An 18,931-nucleotide genomic window follows, 5' to 3' on the forward strand; every position below is an offset into this window, starting at 1 on the left:
TTAATAACAAAAAAAGTAAAAATGTCAGCAGCAATGAAATACCACCAAATGAAAGCTCTATTAGTGAGAAGAAAAGGTGGTAAAATTCATTTGGGTGGTAAGTTGCATGACCGAGCAATAAATGGTGAAAGTAGTGTAGTGCAGAATTGTAAAAAGTGGTCTGGTCATTAAGGGTGTTTAAGCTAGCGGGCTGAGGTGGTTAAAAGGAGACAAAATTATTAAGGACAGATGCTACTTCTCTTTTCTGTTTAATCCACTCCTGGTGTATGATTCAAAAACTACACTAAGAAACCTGAATGTGTGGCTGTACTCGAAGACTGAATATCTGTGATATGTAAATCAGCGCTCAGTGTAGCTCAGCACCAGCTGTTATATGGGAATGAAGGTCTCCAGGTAATAAAGGCTGCGGTCTCTCCAGCAGGGTGTATGCAAATGTATGGAAATACGTTCTGTATAAATAGAGGAGTAGAAGCATCCACTGATCGGGAACTGTGCACCAGACCTGGAAGTGACTAGTTCTATCTCCTCAGACCGAACATGAAGAGTCTCCTGTTCTCACTCTGTGTTATATTAACTCTACAATGTGAGTCTCATTACCTGCCAAAAACACACAAATTCTAGTAATATTTGCAATTATTATATAAGTACCTATTTATTTGCAGGTGTCACATCACAAATCTCTATGGTGGAGTCAGGTCCTGGTATTGTGAAGCCTTCAGAGACTCTGGACATGACCTGTAAAGTGACCGGGGCCTCCCTCACTGACAGCACTAACATGCATTGTGTAGAGTGGGTCCGACAACCTCAAGGGAAAGGACTGGACTGGTTGGGGAGAATATGTTATGAGAATAGCAAAAATTATGCCCAGTCTCTTCAGGGACGTCTAACTCTAACAAGAGACACAAATAAAGGAGAAGTTTATCTTAAACTCACTGGAGTGAAACCTGAAGAATCTGGGAAATATTATTGTGCTAGAGAGTCACAGTGTAACAGATGGACGGAGGACATGTACAGAAACTGATTTATAGAACTGGATAAATACACTGGAAATATCACTACATTGAGCACTGAACTCTCTCTTTGGTTTGATCTGTGTTGACTTCACAAAGTGGAGAAAATAATCATTTTTATGAACAATGAACAGATATCAGGACTTTTATTCCAAGATCTGGATATAAAGAAAAGAAATGTACAAATACTTACCTGTACAAAAAGAATTCCAAAAACCGGAGAGGGGGAGGGGTCTGTCTTTATGTAAAGTCTTGTCTAAAGCCCACAGTCCGAGAAGATACTGTATAAGTGAGGGACATGAACATGTGGAGTCACTGTGGGTAGAAATACATGGAGTCAAAAACAAAAATAAAATACTAATAGGAGTTTATTATAAACCACCTAATATACCAGAGCCCACAGAAAATCTGCTACTAAACGAGATAGACAAGGCGGCAGATCATAATGAGGTTGTTATTATGGGGGACTTCAACTACCCGAATAGAGACTGGGAAACTGAAACCTGCAACTATATATATATAAAGAAGGATGTATATATGTGTGTATTTATGTATGTTCCGTAAATCACTCAGAAACGCAACCATTAATTTCAAAGAAACTTGGTATACACATCCCTTGCTACCTGGAAAGAAATCTTGTGGGGGTCACAGCTCTCTAGGACGTACTGTTCCTCAGATATTCCCAAAACATGACCTGCATTAGCCAATACAAGCCTGCAAGTCTTTCTCTTAAAGGGGTTCTGCAGTTTGTTTTAACTGATGATCTATTCTCTGGATAGATCATCAGCATCTGATCGGCGGGGTCCAACACCCGGGACCCCCGCCGATCAGCTGTTTGAGAAGGCAGCAGCGCTCCAGCAGCACCGCGGCCTTCTCACTGTTTACTGCTGGCTCACTAACGTCACGACAAGTATCAACTAGTGTGGGCGACGCTAAGCTCCATTCAAGGGAACGGAGCTTAGCTGCGCCCACGCTAGTTGATACTAGTCGTGACGTCCCTCAGCCAGCAGTAAACAGTGAGAAGGCCGCGGTGCTGCTGGAACGCTGCTGCCTTCTCAAACAGCTGATCGGCGGGGGTCCTGGGTGTTGGACCCCTGCCGATCAGATGCTGAAGATTTAGTCCAGGTTTTCATAACAACCCAGCCATTTTTCTTCACTGCTGTAGGTCACCTTTAGGCTAGGGCTACACAATGACAATAAGTCGCACAACACATAGGGCACAACTACACTGCTACATGTGTCGCACGACAAATTTTATAATGATAGTCTATGGTGTTGCACTGCGACATGTGACATGCTGCTACTGCGACGCGACAGTCACAGAAAAATCCATCTTGGATGGATTTTTTGCAACTGTTGTGTTGCAGTCGCAGCGTGTCACATGTTGCAGTGTGACACCATAGGGCTCATTCACTGTATCCATTTTTCCGGTCCGCAAATTGTGGATCCGCAAAACATAGATTCTGTCCATGTGCGTTCTGCATTTTGAGGATCGGATTGTCTTTCTCCTGTGTAGAAATGCCTATTCTTGTCCGCATTCTAACAGTTTTTACAGGGCCATGGAACGGACATACAGATGCAGACAGCACACTGTGGTGCTGACCGCATGTTTTGCAGCCCCTTTGAAATTAATGGGTCCATATCCAATCCTCAAAATTACGGAATGGATGCGGACAGAAATATACAGTAGTGTAATTGGGCACTAAGGTGAATATTTACCTGAGGATCTTTATTAAACCGGGCATTATTAAACTCTCACCCCAATAACTGGGCCATGTAATTGTACGGTATTTCAGGCAGCTAACATTTATTGTGTGGAGACCCTTCTCTTTACATTCCTGTAGGGGGTCATCACCTCTTCCATGTCCTTCCAGGCCGGAGATTGTAGCAATTAAAACCAGTAAGATGGAACAAATTCATAAAAACTAGAGCCCTATCATAAAGTGTGAAGATGTCAGATATCAGCATTATACAGAACAGAACTATTAGAGGGGTCAGGAAAAGGCTAGTGTTCTTTCCAGCCAAGGTCACACATGGAAACTCTACCTTGCAATATACATCAAATAAATAAGTGGACAAATCCATATTTGAGCCACATGCTTAGTCCTGAAAACTCAGGCCAAGGATATGATTCTACGATCAAAGTCAAATAGATCTCAGCTCAGAAACAGGGAGCAATTAGATAACGCCGTCTATCCTGCCATTACCTCTGCCATGTTTGGTACGCAGGTTTGCGGGACATTCGGATGGAATGGATGAAGGTAATATGAAATTACTAAGGTGAGTACCCGAAAAGATATTTCAATACAAAGATTTTGAGGCAGACTGCATTTTCAGCAAGTGGTCATAAAAACTGTCATAAAAGGTAATTACCATTCTCCCAGGCCTCCTCTGACAGCACAGGTGGGGGGGTGATGGGGGGGAAATACTGCCCCTTTTTAACACATGCATGGAGAAAAGCAAAATGTAATTTCTTTGGGGATCACTAGCTTGGTGGACTGACCAATATTTCTGCTTCCCCAGGCAACCGGACTTAACCGTAGGGATGAGCGCGAATATTTGAATAGTGAAATATTCGTACGAATATTACAACTTCGTAAACTCGCAAATATTTCAAATTTATTAAGATATATTTGTTATAACGAATATTCATTTTTTTCCATCTAAACCCATTAGTCATATTAGTAATTTACTAAATTAGTGCTAGTAATTTACTATCACAAATTTCGTGATAGTAAAAATTACTACTATTACTAATGGGTTTGCTTGGTAGAATTGTCGAATATAGCGCTATATTCTCTATCTTCGTCTATTCGACCAAACCAACCCAATAGCATACAGCCCTTATGCGACCCGACTCACTCGCATATTTAATTGCTAATTTATCGCATAACATAAACTATCTTACATAAATCTGCAATTACACAACTTTCCTATTGGTTGGCTATGGCTATGGCTATGGCTATGGCTATGTGTATTTTACGAATATTCGCTATATTGCTATAACTTTGCTTTTTTGAATATTCATCATATTCGTCATATTCTAAAAAATGAAGTTATAGCAATATAGCGAATATTTGTAAAATACACATATAGACTGTAATTTTATTATTATTTATTATTAAAGCGCCATTCATTCTATAGCGCTGTACATATGATTAGGGGTGCACATACATAATACAGACAATTGCACTAATCATAAACAAGATGAGTTACAAACTGGTACAGAAGGAGAGGGGGCCCTGCCCGTGAGGGCTTACAATCTACATGGTATGGGAGAAGGACACAGTAGGTGCGGGTTAAGTTGGTCATGGTGGTAAAGAGGCAGCAGGGTCACTGGTTGTAGGCTTGTCTGAAGAGGTGGGTTTTCAGGTTTCTTTTGAAGGATTCCACTGTAGGTGAGAGTCTGATATGTTGGGGTAGCGAGTTCCAGAGTATGGGGGATGCACGGGAGAAATCTTGGAGTCGATTGTGGGAAGAGGCAATAAGAGGAGAGGAGAGAAGGAGGTCTTGTGAGGATCGGAAAGTGCGTGTGGGGGTGTATCGGGAAAGTAGCTCAGAGATGTAGGGAGGGGACAGGTTATGGACGGCCTTGTATGTATTTGTTAGTACTTTGAAGTGAATTCGTTGGGCAATGGGGAGCCAGTGAAGGGATTGGCAGAGGGGAGAGGCAGAGGAGTAATAGGGTGAGAGGTGGATTAGTCGGGCAGCAGAGTTGAGGATAGATTGGAGGGGTGCAAGAGTGCTAGATGGAAAGCCACAGAGGAGAATGTTGCAGTAGTCTAGGCGGGAGATAGTGAGGGCATGTACAAGCATTTTCGCAGATTCAAAGTTAAGGAAAGCACGGATGTGGGAGATGCTTTTGAGTTGGAGGCAGCAGGTGGTGGAAAGGGCTTGGATGTGCAGTCGGAAGGAAAGGGCAGAATCCAAGGTCACTCCAAGGCAGTGGGCTTTGTTGACTGGGGAGAGTGTGCAGCCATTCATCATGATAGATAGGTCTGTTGGGGGGGTTGAACAAGATGGGGGAAAGATTATGAATTCTGTCTTATCCATGTTAAGTTTTAGAAAGGGAGAGGCGAAGAAGGATGATATAGAATATAGACTGTAATGCAAGGCACCAACAAACAGACCAGTGATGAAAGCAAAAAGGTGTTTATTCACCAGAAACATAAACGTCCAGGACACTTGCTGGTAACAAGGAATAATAACAAAAAAACAGGCAAGGAGATTCCAGGAATAGTCCCAACCAGTGCTGAATGATGCTGTGCACTTGGCAGTCGAGTCACTCCAGATCTTGGGTCCGCTGTAAGGACAAAGTTCCTGGCAGTCTTCAGTCACTAGGAGTTGTGACCTATACCTGGTTGAGGGAAAATAACAGTGGGCACTGATCACCCTGAGAGACCTCCTTTTAAATGCCTGCTGACCAATCCCAGGGTGCCAAGTGTCCACTACCATAGGTGAACAAATTGCCCTGCACCTGAGTACAAGGCCTAAGGCAATCACAAGTTGATTAACCCATGGCTGGCTCCCTAATCCACTTTGCTCTTGTGAGTCAGTATAATATGCGCCACTGGTCGACGAAGTGCATAAGAAGCGCGTACTCGCGACCGTGTATCCCTTTGCGAACCTGCCCTCGTGCGTACGCACGGACGCATGATTGACTCAGCACGAGTATGCGAGCGCGTGGACCCAGATGCGGAAACGGAAGTCGCAGGAGACACCGGAGACAACCCTGGCCGCGGCGTCTTGTCACTCGCCTGGCCACTCTGTCCCCGGGACTCCGACGGTCCTCCCCTCCGATGTCCACGCGAACGCATCTCCGCACTGGCTCGCAAAGGGGTCAGCGCTGGTGCATCAGAGACACGCATAACCTGTCCCGCAACTCCACGAGGACCCCTCTTGGTTCCCCTGGAGTGCAAAGCAGGTGAGGATCTTACATAGACATTGTGGGATTCTTGATAGTAAGGCTACTTTCACACTAGCGTTCGATCGGATCCGTTCTGAACGGATCCGCTCATATTAATGCAGACGGTGGCTCCGTTCAGAATGGATCCATCTGCATTAGAACTTAGAAAAATGTTCTAAGTGTGAAAGTAGCCTGAGCAGATCCGTTCAGACTTTACATTGAAATTCAATGGGGGACGGATCCGCTTGAAGATTGAGCCATATGGTGTCATCTTCAAGCGGATCCGTCCCCATTGACTTACATTGTAAGTCGGAACTGATCCGCTCGCCTCCGCACGGCCAGGCGGACACCCGAACGCTGCTTGCAGCGTTCAGGTGTCCGCTCACTGAGCGGAGCGGAGGCTGAGCGCTGGCAGGCGGATGCATTCTCAGTGGATCCGCCTCCACTGAGAATGCATTAGGGCCAGACGGCTGCGTTCAGGGCCGCTCGTGAGCCCCTTCAAACGGAGCTCACGAGCGGACACCTGAACGCAGGTGTGAAAGTAGCCTAAGGTGTTGAAGTCTGGCCCAGAGAGGTAAATTTGTGTGTCATCAGCGTAGGAGTGATACTGAAAGCCATGGGACTCTATGAGCTGTCCCAGGCCAAAAGTGTAGATCAGGCATGTCCAAACTGCGGCCCTCCAGCTGTTCCAAAACTACAACTCCAAGCATGCCTGGATAGCTTACAGCTATTAGGGCATTCTGGGAGTTGTAGTTTTGCAACAGCTGGAGGGCCGCAGTTTGGACATGCCTAGTGTAGATAGAGAAGAGCAGGGGTCCTAGGACAGAGCCTTGCGGGACACCAACAGAGAGGGATTGAGACGAGGAGGTGGTGCTGGAGTGGGAGACGCTAAACGTCCGGTCTGTGAGGTATGATGTGATCCAGGAGAGGGCCAGGTCAGTGATGCCAAGAGATGAGAGAGTTTGCAACAGAAGGGAGTGGTCAACAGTGTCAAAGGCAGAGGACAGGTCAAGCAGAAGGAGGACATAGTATTGTTTCTTGGTTTTGGCTGTTAGTAGGTCATTGGTGACTTTTGTAAGGGCAGTCTCGGTCGAGTGGTGGGGTCGGAAGCCAGATTGTAGGCGGTCAAAGAGGGAGCAGGAGGAGAGGTGGGAGGACAGTTCTGAATGGACATGTTGTTCAAGTAGCTTTGAGGCATACAGAAGAAGTGATATGGGGCGATAACTGGACAAGGAAGATGGGTCAAGATAAGGCTTTTATAGGATGGGTGTAATGGTAGCATGTTTAAAAGCAGAGGGGAAGACACCAGAGTTTAGTGATAGGTTGAAGAGACGAGTTAGGGCTGGGATAAACACTGTGGTGAGGTTAGGGATGAGGTGGGATGGGATTGGGTCAAGTGCACAGGTGGTCAGATGAGATTTGGAGAGTAGAGTGTAGAGTTTTTCTTCTGTAATGGTGGAGAAGCAAGTTTTGGGAGAAGAGGCCTGAGCAGTTGCGTAGAGGGTCTGTGGGGACTGTGTAGTAAAGCTTTCTCTGATGTTGACTATCTTTTGTTTGAAATATTTAGCAAAGTCCTCAGCTGAGAAGAGAGGAGAGGGTGCGGGCGCTGGGGGACGGAAAAGGGAGTTAAAAGTGATACAAAGTTATTTAGGGCTGTGTGACAGGGAAGATATGAGAGATGAGAAGTAGGCCTGTTTTGCATCAGCGAGTGAGGATTTGAATATGAGAAGGGATTGCTTGTATGCGGTGAAATGATCTTTAGAATGGGATTTCTTCCATCGCCGCTCAGCAGCCCTGGAAGCTTGTCTGAGTTTTTTGGTCAGGTTGGTGTGCCAGGGTTGTCTGTTGATTTTCCGGGTTTTGTTGTGTGTGAGGGGGGCAAGAGTGTCCAGAGCTGTACTTATTGTGGTGTTATATAGGGTGGTAGCAGCTTCTGGGTCTTAGAGGCAACAGATGGTAGAGAGCGGGAGAAGAGAGTCAGAAAGCAAGCGAAAGTCGAGATGTTTGAGGTTCCTGCGGGGGTGTGCTAGTGTGTGGAATGGGGGAGCTGCAGAAGAGACCAGTGAAGAGAAGGTGAGTAGGTTACGGTCGGATAGGGGGAGAGGCGAATTAGAAAGGTTAGATAGGGAGCAGAGGCAGGTAAAGATCAGATCCAGAGTGTGACCATCTCTGTGGGTGGGAGCTGAAGACCACTGTGATAGGCCGAAGGAGGAAGAGAGTGACAGGAGTTTAGAGGCGGCCGAGTGGCAGGTGTCAATAGGGATGTTGAAGTCACCCATGATGATAGTGGGGATGTCGGCAGAAAGAAAGTGTAGTAGCCACTGGTCAAGAAAGATGGTGGCTGGGCCTGGAAGGCGGTAAATGACAGCTACTTGAACGTTGGAGGGAGAATAGATGCGAACAGAGTGTACTTCAAATGAGGTGAGCGCAATGGAGGGTGGCAGTCAAGTTGGGCTGTAAGAGCAGGTGTCTGATAGGAGAAGACTAACTCCTCCACCGTGTTTGCAGCCGGGGCGGGGGGTGTGAGTGAATTGAAATCGACTATAAGAGAGTGCAGCAGGGGAGGAGGTATCTGAGGGTGTCAGCCATGTTTCTGTGATACCTAGAAAGGAAAGGTTTTGAGAGATGAACAGTTCATGAATGTACGACAGTTTGTTACAGACAGAGCATGCGTTCCATAATGCTCCTGCAAGAGGAACCAAAGGAGCAGGGGTCAGAGGAATGGTACTTAGGTTTAAGGGGTGCAGAAATTTGTAGAAGCAGATTTGTAGTGGGACATGGAGGTCATAGTGGGGATTTGCTGAGGGGGTCCTGGATTTGGAGAGATATCACCAGCAGTAAGGAGAAGCAGAGGAAGTGTTAATAGATGAGAATAAGAGAGGGCATAAGGTGTCTGTGTGTGTTTGGGAAGGAAGTGTTTTATGTTGGCAAACAGGTTTGTGCAAGCTGTCAAATGAGAAGGTAAGATGTAGGAAGAGATGATTAGTTCCTTGCTGGGTGAATGGATGTGGGGGTATTTTAGGAGGTTGCGGAAAAGTAGGAGGAGTAAGAGGAAACATTTAAACATTGTTAGCATTGACTATGTCTGCAATTACCTGTGGTCCCCTTCTAAGCCAATTCTGGTATACTTCAGTCTGTGCACTTAAGATTTGTATTTTGAAAGACCAAGGTCTGGAAGACCTAGGAGCTTAGATTTATACCACTCAGTGTTGAATATGGTGTGACCACGAGGGGAGGGGGCTACATTTGCCTAATCAAGGAGGACCAGATACAGAGGTGAAATAGTCAATGTAAACAAATACTCAATAAATCCAGCAGGGAAAGAGACATTAATGCTTCAGACAAGACATACCAGGATTTAGATTTAATTTAGTTAATATAGTGCTATAGTAATTTTTTTTAATAGTGCAAATTTTTCAGTTCAGAAGAGGCAAAAAAATTAGACTATAAAAAAATTGATTATAGCACTATATTAGCTAAATTACAGTCTATATGTGTATTTTACGAATATTCGGTATATTGCTATAACTTCGTTTTTTAAGAATATTACGAATATTCTAAAAAACTAAGTTATAGCAATATACCGAATATTAGTAAAATACAAATATTAGCCATAGCCATAGCCAAGCAATAGGAAAGTTGCCTTATACAGTTAAAAGAAAATCGCAATACGCGAATAATTAAATCGCATATTATTCACAATAAATATAATAATGACGAATATTCGATTTCGACAAATAAAAGACAAATATTCAATCGAATATTCGCGAAACATTGCAAAATCGAATATGGCACCTCCCACTCATCACTACTTAACCGCTGCGTAATGTATTAAGTTCTGTTTTTATCCCTTTTATTTTACCAACGGTTATTTTGCGCTGTCTGTATATTTGTCTGTATATTTTATGTTATGTTTTCTATGATAACCCTATTTTTTGTACGCACTGTCCTTTTTTTATATTAAAACTTTACCTTAATAAGAGCTTTCTTGTGTTCTAACGATTCCATGACCTTAGAAGAAGCGTTACCTAGATTGATTTATTAACCCTGTGACTGCTAGCAGCTGTAGAGAGCACTTAGGTGTTATTTAATGCAAATTTCCAAAGCCCACTTTTTAAGGACCAGTTCAGTTCTGAAGTCCCTTTGTGAAGCTTATAATAGAAACCACGCAAAAATGACCCCATTTTAGAAACTACACCCCTGAAGCTATATAAAACAGATTTTTACACCTTTAGGTGTTCCACAAGAATTAATGGAAAATGGAGATGAAATTTCAAAATCTCACTTTTTTGGCAGATTTTACATTTTAATCAATTCTTTCCAGTAGCAAAGCAAGGGTTAACAGCCAAATAAAACTCAATATTTATTACCCTGATTCTGCAGTTTACAGAAACACCCCACATGTGATTGTAAACTGCTGTACGGGCACATGGAATTGCGCAGAAGGAAACAAACTCCATATGGTTTTTGGAAGGCAAATTTAGCTGAACTGGTTTTTAGATGCCATGTCCCATTTGAAGCCCCCCTGATGCACCCTTACAGTAGAAACTCCAAAAAGTGATCATATTTTGGAAACTACTGGATAAGGTGCCAGTTTTATTGGTACTATTTTGGGGTACATATGATTTTTAATTGCTCTATATTACATTTTTTGTGTGGCAAGGTAATAAAAAAAATTGATGTTTTGGCACCGTTTTAAATTTTTATTTTTACAGCGTTTACCTGAGGGATTAGGTCATGTGACTTTTTTATAGAGCAGGTCGTTACGCGCGTGCAAATACCTAATATGTATTTTTCTTATTTATTTAAGTTTTACACAATAATAGCATTTTTTAAACCGAAATAATGATATTTTAGTGTCTCCATATTCTGAGAGCCATAGCTTTTTTATTTTTTGACTGATTCTCTTAGGTAGGGTCTCATTTTTTGCGGGATGAGGTGACGGTCTGATTAGTACTACTTTGGGGGGCATACACCTGTTTGCTCACTTGCTGTTTTAATGTTTGTGATATAATGTGACAAAAATGGCTTTTTTTTTACAGTGTTCACCTGAGTGGTTAGGTCATGTGATATTTTTATAGAGCTTGTTGTTACGGACGTGGCAATACCTAATATGTATATTTTTTTATGTATTTCACTTTAGCACAATAATAGCAGTTTTGAAACAAAAAAAAAAGATGTTTTAGTGTCTACATGTTCTGAGAGCTATAGTTTTTTTTATTTTTTGGGAGATTGTCTTAGGTAGGGGCTAATTTTTTGCGGGATGAGGTGACGGTTTTATTGATACCATTTTGTGGGACATACGCCTTTTTGATCGCTTGGTGTTGAACTTTTTGTGATGTAAGGTGACGAAAATGGCTTTTTTTACACCGTTTTTAATTTATTTTTCTTATGGTGTTTATCGGACAGGGTGGCTCATGTGATATATTTATAGAGCCGGTAATTACAGATGCGGCGATACCTAATATGTCAGTTTTTTTTGTTTTTTATTCTAAAATATTGGGAAAGGGCGTGTTTTTTTTATTTTTTACTTTGATAATTTTATTACTTTATTAGTTTAATGAAGCACTTTTTTTACTTTTTTTCTTTACTTTATTTCTGATGTTCACTTTTGGGGGTCTTATCCCCTCTGCAATGCATTACAATACATTTGTATTGTATTGCATTGCCTGTTAGTGCATGACACTGAGTCATACACTAACAGGTTGCCTAGGAGACCTATCTAAGGCTATAATTGTAAATGTAGATGGTAGTCGCCAAACTAATTAATCACTATCACAGAAAACGACTACCTAAAAATTAACTTTTATTAAATTAATCTAAAATAAATACTCCCTACCAAAGGGATACACAGTAGTGCAAAACAACACACAAAACCGACTACACAAAACAGAGAAAGTCTGGATCCGACAGAAAGCTAGGCTTGAAGAACACAAAAAACGGGGGGTAACGCCTGACTACGTGGGTAAAACCTTTAGGGAATTTCGTAGGCGTATATTGGAGCACATCAATGATATCAAGAAGCGTAAAGAGACCCCAGTAGCAAACCATATTTGGGATTGCCATAACGGCGATCCAAAATCACTGAAATTTGCAGCCCTAGAGGTTATTAGACATCCCCTAGGAAGGGAGACTGGGATCGTAGGATCCTACAGAAGGAAGCTGAATGGATTCATCGTCTACGGTCCCAGTCCCCTAGGGGTCTCAACGAAAAATTAACGTTCACATGTTTCCTATAGGTCGCCAATTTTTCTGGGTTTATGCAGGCAACTTTTGAAACTTTTTGAAAATTCTCAAGTCAGATCCTCTATTTTTGATAGAAGTTAATATTGACACAGAAAGTGTCGGAACCTGTAATTTTAAAGGATGACATTCATTAGGTCACCTCTACTGTATATTATCAAGTATCTATTCTGCACATACAACATGGCATGTATCCGAACAGGTGTTTATATTTTTCCACCATGAAATATGTCCAGTATATAGAGTTATTTATGAACAGCAGCTTAATTTATGACCAACATCAATCAACGTTTATTATCCCTTGGGTTACATTAGGAATGCAAACATATACATAATTCCTAGTTTTTTCAACTTTTCATCCGTCCTATTCTAGGCCAGCCTATTTCTTATCTTATTGCGTATTGGGCAAGTGGAATCCCTCCTTTAATGGCGTTTATGCTCTTCATCAGCCATAACTCCTCCCACCATCTATACTACGTGGGTTAATACATATATTTTAACAATTATTTGGTGCCACTGTTATATTGCCTATAATGGTTGCCAGAGCATCAGTACCGACGTATTTCGAGGGTGGAGCTTCATTCTAGGGTGACATAACGGTACCACTCATTGTCACCTCTCAATGACATATGTGCGCATCCTTATTGGATGCTGATGGAGCGCACGGCCAGCCTCATGGGCGGCGTGCGTTCCACCGGCGGAGATTCGGCGGCGCACAGCTGATGACGCAATAGGCGCACTGCCATTGGAGGTAGGTGGAACGCACAGCCATTTTAACTATCGGCGTGCGTTCCACTGGCGAATATGCATAAAGGCGCTAATTTATTCGCTAATTTTCTTCGTTTTTTTCGCTTCCATCATTATCGTCAATAAACGAATATTTAGGATGTCTGCACAATCCAAGTATGACCCCCTATCACCATTATGATTAGGATAAGTAAAGTAAGCAGGCACATGGTGATCACATGATATGCCTGAGTACCGTTGATTGGTCAATTTTAGCTGGGACGGCCCCATTTTGCTATATAATAAGGTGGGATACCTCAAACAAATTTGGAGCCACATCATTTTCTGCCCCCTGGAGGCCCTTCCTGAGACCACCATCATTGGACCTCTCAGTTTGACCCTCATCATGACCATCAGCTAAGTATACTGTTGACTACTTCTTGGTTGCTTTATCGTTTACTCGACCGTTTGGGTGGTCTTTTTTTGTATCCGGTGGTTTATGGTTTGGTTTGGCCTCCAGTTTATTATTTATGCTTGATTCATCTTTTTTGATACCTGTTGAGCACTTCTTGTGTCCGTCTGACACTGATGTACAGATTATGTCCCCTGATGAACCCCCTTTTGAATGAGAAGGAGGGGGGGAAACGCGTCAGGGACACGTGGTTTAACAACCAGTATCTAATACATACTAGTACCCAGACATCCATATGGGCTAGTATACCAAGGGCATCATAAGGATAGACAGTATAGGCACGTGGACGGAGTGTGCCTACCATCAAGGCACATCTTCGGGCTGAGGACTTGACAAGGGACATTACAGGGATAGACACTGATTTGGCACGTGTTGCCCCGGTGCTTTCCCCCCCCCCCCCCCCCCGTTTTTTGTGTTCTTCAAGCCTAGCTTTCTGTCGGATCCAGACTTTCTCTGCTTTGTGTAGTCGGTTTTGTGTGTTGTTTTGCACTACTGTGTATCCCTTTGGTAGGGAGTATTTATTTTAGATTAATTTAATAAAAGTTTATTTTTAGGTAGTCGTTTTCTGTGATATTGATTGCCTACGAGACCTAGCCTGAGGCTGGATCTCCCCGGCACCCGTAGTAGGCAGTTCCCAATGCCGTGCAAGGCATTGGGCAGCCTCTGCACGGCATCGGGCTGCCTTGTGTCACATCGGGTCCCCGCCACAGCAGCGGGGAATCGATGCGATCACTCACCCGACACAAACCTCTTCTATGTCGCGGTCAGCACGGACCGGGGCATAGAAGGGGTTAATCCGCCGGCATCGCATTTTATAGCGGATGCAGCAGGGCCCCTGCAGTGATCGCGCGTGCACCGCTCCGGTGCACTATGAGGCACTATTACGTCAAATTGCGGGAACGCAGTGGTTCCCATGACGTAGTAGTACGTCAGGTCGGGAAGGGGTTAAAGGGATTATCCCATAAATAATGTAAAAATCATACATAATCTAGTGACATGACAATCTCTTTCTAACAAAGCTAGAACAAACCTTGTACCTCACCTGGATCCAGAGATCTCCCCGTTCAATGCTCCAGTTATTCTGCTATAGTTAACAGGAAATGTCCTTTCTGCTGCAGCTGGTAGCAGTTAAAGGATGGGACTGAGCATCTGCTTTCATCTCAGGAAGCAGGACAGAGAAATTAGAAAAAGGGCAAACAGCAGGTGGCGTTATACAGTTAGATTTAATTAAATAACTCAGTAGCTTTAATTTTTTTATTAAATGCAATTACAAAAGTATTCAGATCCAGGTGCTGATTTGAAAAATGTGGAATATTTTTTGTGGGACAACCCCTTTAAGTTGTCAACAATTGTCATTTATCATGACCTTTTCCAACACCTGTGCACATAATGGCAGAATAGTGAGTCACCACAAACAATAAACCACATTCACTGATAAGACCGTGGATGCTGAATTTGGCACCAAATAAATCATGAAGTCTTAGGCCTCTTTTACACGGGCGTCATGTTTTTGGCCCGGATAAGATGTGGGTGCGTCGCGGGAAAATGTGCATGAGTGCGAAACATTTGAATGTGTTTTGCACGTGCATGAGAAAAATTGGCATGTTTGGTGCCCAAACCCGAACTTCTTCACAGAAGTTCGGGTTTGGGTTAGGTGTTGTGTAGATTGTATTATTTTCCCTTAAAACATGCATAGTACAATAGGGCTGGAGGGGTTAAAATCAATAAAAAATCATTTAACTTACCTTATCCACTTGATCTCGCAGCCCAGCTTGTCTTCTTTCTTCTTCTTTGAGGACCTGGGAGAAAAGGACCTTTGGTGACGTCACTGCTTTCATCACAGGGTCCATCACATGATCCATCACCATGGAGATGGATCATGTGACAGACCATGTGATGAGCGCAGTGACATCACAACAAGTCCTTTTCCTGTGCACAGCAAAGATGAAGACAGAAGAGAAGCCTGGCTGTGCGAACAAGTGGATTAAGGGGAGTTCAATTTTTTTAAAAAAATTTGTAACCCCTCCAGCCCTATTGTACTATGCATTCTGTATTAAGAATGCTATTATTTTCCCGTATAACCATGTTATAAAGGAAAATAATAATGATCGTGTCCCCATCCCGATCGTCTCCTAGCAACCGTGCGTTAAAATTGCACCGCATCCGCACTTGCTTGCGGATGCTTGCGATTTTTACGCAGCCCCATTCACTTCTATGGGGCCTGCGTTGCGTAAAAACGCACAAAATAGAACATGCTGCGATTTTCACGCAACGCACAAGTGATGCGTGAAAATCCCTGCTCATGTGCACAGTCCCATAGAAATGAATGGGTCTAGATTCAGTGCGGGTGCAATGTGTTCACCTCACGCATTGCACCCGCGCGGAAATCTCCCCCGTGTGAAAGGGGCCTTAAAGATGGATGGTACAGAAAAAAAAGCCCCAATAGTAAATCATGGGTAAGGTTAAGGGTATGGTCACACATGCAGTTCTTTTAATGTGGTTTTTGAAGATAAAAATCAGGTGGAGATCTTAAAAGGAGACAAAATTATTAAGGACAGATGCTACTTCTCTTTTCTGTGTAATCCACTCCTGGTGTATGATTCAAAAACTACACCAAGAAACCTGAATGTGTGGCTGTACTCAAAGACTGAAAATCTGTGATATGTAAATCAGCGCTCAGTGTAGCTCAGCACCAGCTGTTATATGGGAATGAAGGTCTCCAGGTAATAAAGGTTGTGGTCTCTCCAGCAGGGGGTATGTAAATGTATGTAAATACGTTCTGTATAAATAGAGGAGTAGAAGCATCCACTGATCAGGAACTGTGCACCAGACCTGGAAGTGACTAGTTCTATCTCCTCGGCCCGAACATGAAGAGTCTCCTTTTCTCACTCTGTGTTATATTACCTCTACAATGTGAGTCTCATTTCCTGCCAAAATCACACAAATTCTAGTAATATTTGCAATTATTAAATAAGTCCCTATTTATTTGCAGGTGTCACATCACAAATCTCTATGGTGGAGTCAGGTCCTGGTATTGTGAAGCCTTCAGGGACTCTGGACATGACCTGTAAAGTGACCGGGGCCTCCCTCACTGACAGCACTAACATGTATTGTGTAGAGTGGGTCCGACAGCCTGAAGGGAAAGGACTGGACTGGTTGGGAAGAATATGTTATGATGATGGCAAAGCTTATGCCCAGTCTCTTCAGGGACGTCTAACTCTAACAAGAGACACAAATAAAGGAGAAGTTTATCTTAAACTCACTGGAGTGAAACCTGAAGAATCTGGGAAATATTATTGTGCTAGACACACAGTGTGACAGATGGACGGAGGACATGTACAGAAACTGATTTATAGAACTGGATAAATACACTGGAAATATCACTGCATTGAGCACTGAACTCTCTCTCTGGTTTCATATGTGTCGACTTCACAAAGTGGAGAGAATAATTATTTTTATGAACAATGAACAGATATTAGGACTTTTATTCCAGGATCTGGATATAAAGAGAAAAAAATGTACAAATACATGTACAAAAAGGATTGCAAAAACGGAGATGGGGAGGGGTCTGCCATTATGTAAAGTCCTGACTAAAGCCCACAGTCCGAGAAGATACTGTATAAGTGAGGGACACGAACATGTGCAGTTACTGTGGATAGAAAAACATGGAGTCAAAAATAGGGTTGAGCGAACACGAACTGTAAAGTTCGGGTTCGTACCGAACTTTAGGATTTTTGGACCCCGGACCCGAACCCAAACATTTCTGCAAAAGTTTGGGTTCAGGTTCGGTGTTCGGCGATTTCTTAGTGCTTTTTGAAAGGCTGCAGAGCAGCCAATCAACAAGCGTTTAACAGTCTGACCTTAGAAGCCATCACAGCCATGCCTATTAATGGCATGGCTATGATTGGCCAGTGCAGCATGTGACCCAGCCTCTATATAAGCTGGAGTCACGTAGCGCTGCACGTCATTCTGCTGTTACTAGTGTAGGGGGAAGATGCTGCTGGTGATTTCAGGGAGAGAATAGGACAGAATCTGTGATCAGAATGCGAATCTAACTCAGCGATCTACATACATTTAGTTGTGTGGGCACAGTGCACAATCTTTTTACCCTGCCTTGAGCCCAGTGACGGAAAAAAATAACGTATCATTCTGTTAGTTAGGTGGGCGGCGGCTGTGATGGCCATTTTATGCAAGCTCAGTGCACCAGCACTGCATCTGAGCTTTTGTGACATTCAAATCCAAGCTTGAAATACTGCACACTGGTTTTAAAAAAACACCCTTTTTTTGCAATATACAACATCTGGTGCATTTGCAGGATTAGTGAGTGTGCAATTTAAGCTAGAAATACAGCCATAATTTTATGGGTTTTTAAAAACACCCTTTTTTGGCAAAATACACAATTTTACAGCCCTTGCAGCATCAGCACGTGTGAAATTCAAGGGTTATATACAGCTTTAATATTCTTTTAGTGAAAAAACAACAACTTTTTTGGCAATATCCAACATCTGGATTAGTCAGTGTGCAATTTAAGCTATAAATACAGCCAAATTTTCAGGGTTTTTACAAATACACTTTTTTGCCAAAATACAAAATTTTACAGCCCTTGCTGCATCAGCACATGTGAAATTCAAGGGTTATATACTGCTGTCATATTCAGTTATTGGGCAAAAAACTTAAATTGCGGCCTAGTCTGGATCAGTACGTGTGAGATACACCCTTTAGATACTGTGGTTCTATTCAGTTATTTGAAATACAGCCATTTTTGGCAAACAAATTTAATTGCGGCCTAGTCTGGATCAGGGCGTGTGAGATTCTCCCTTTACATACTGTGGTTATATTCTTCTATTAATAAAACACAGTTTTTTGGGCAAAATACACAATTTTTCTGCCCTTGCAGCATCAGCAAGTGTGACATTCAAGGGTTATATATTCATAAGGGTCATATTCAGTTATTAAACAAATACTGTTTTGGGCAAAAAACTTAAATTGCGGCCTAGTCTGGATCTGTACGTGTGAGATACACCCTTTACACACTGTGGTTCTATTTAGTTATTTTAAATACAGCCATTTTGGGCAAAAAGCAATAATTGCGGCCTAGTCTGGATCAGGACGTGTGAGATACACCCTTTACATACTGTGGTTATATTCTTCTATTAATAAAACACCCTTTTTGGGCAAAAATACGCAATTTTTCTTCCCTTGCAGCATCAGCTGGACGTGGCTTATGTCTTGGTGCTGCTGATGTAGCTCCTGTTGCAGGGAAAGGACGTGGTTGATCTGTGCCTGCTACATGCACAAGTGAAACCCCTTCCTCAGGTGCGAGTAGGCGACAGAACCTGCAGCGGTATTTGGTCGGGCCTAATGCAGCTCTATGAATGGTTAGGCCAGAACAAGTACAGGCGATAGTAGATTGGGTTGCTGACAGTGCCTCCAGTTCCTTCACATTGTCTCCCACCCAGTCTCCTGCTGAAAGATCAGAGTTGGCACATGCAGCCGATGTCCATCAGTCTTTCACCTCACCCCCTTGCAAATCAACCAAGCAGTCTGAGCCCCAAGTCATTCAGCAGTCTCTTC

At 43.0% G+C, this 18,931-nt stretch overlaps 1 gene segment (V, D, J or C); it reads left to right on the top strand.

The window, feature by feature from the left end:
* Positions 1–460: 460 nt before the first annotated feature.
* LOC122923233 overlaps positions 461–18,931 on the top strand; it is a 306,484-nt gene continuing 288,013 nt past the window's right edge. Inside the window, 2 exon segments of the C gene segment in view lie at positions 461–583; positions 663–978. Coding sequence covers positions 538–583; positions 663–978 — 362 coding nt within the window.

The sequence above is a fragment of the Bufo gargarizans genome, chromosome 1, assembly GCF_014858855.1.
Source record: "Bufo gargarizans isolate SCDJY-AF-19 chromosome 1, ASM1485885v1, whole genome shotgun sequence".
In the NCBI taxonomy this organism is placed as follows: domain Eukaryota; kingdom Metazoa; phylum Chordata; class Amphibia; order Anura; family Bufonidae; genus Bufo; species Bufo gargarizans.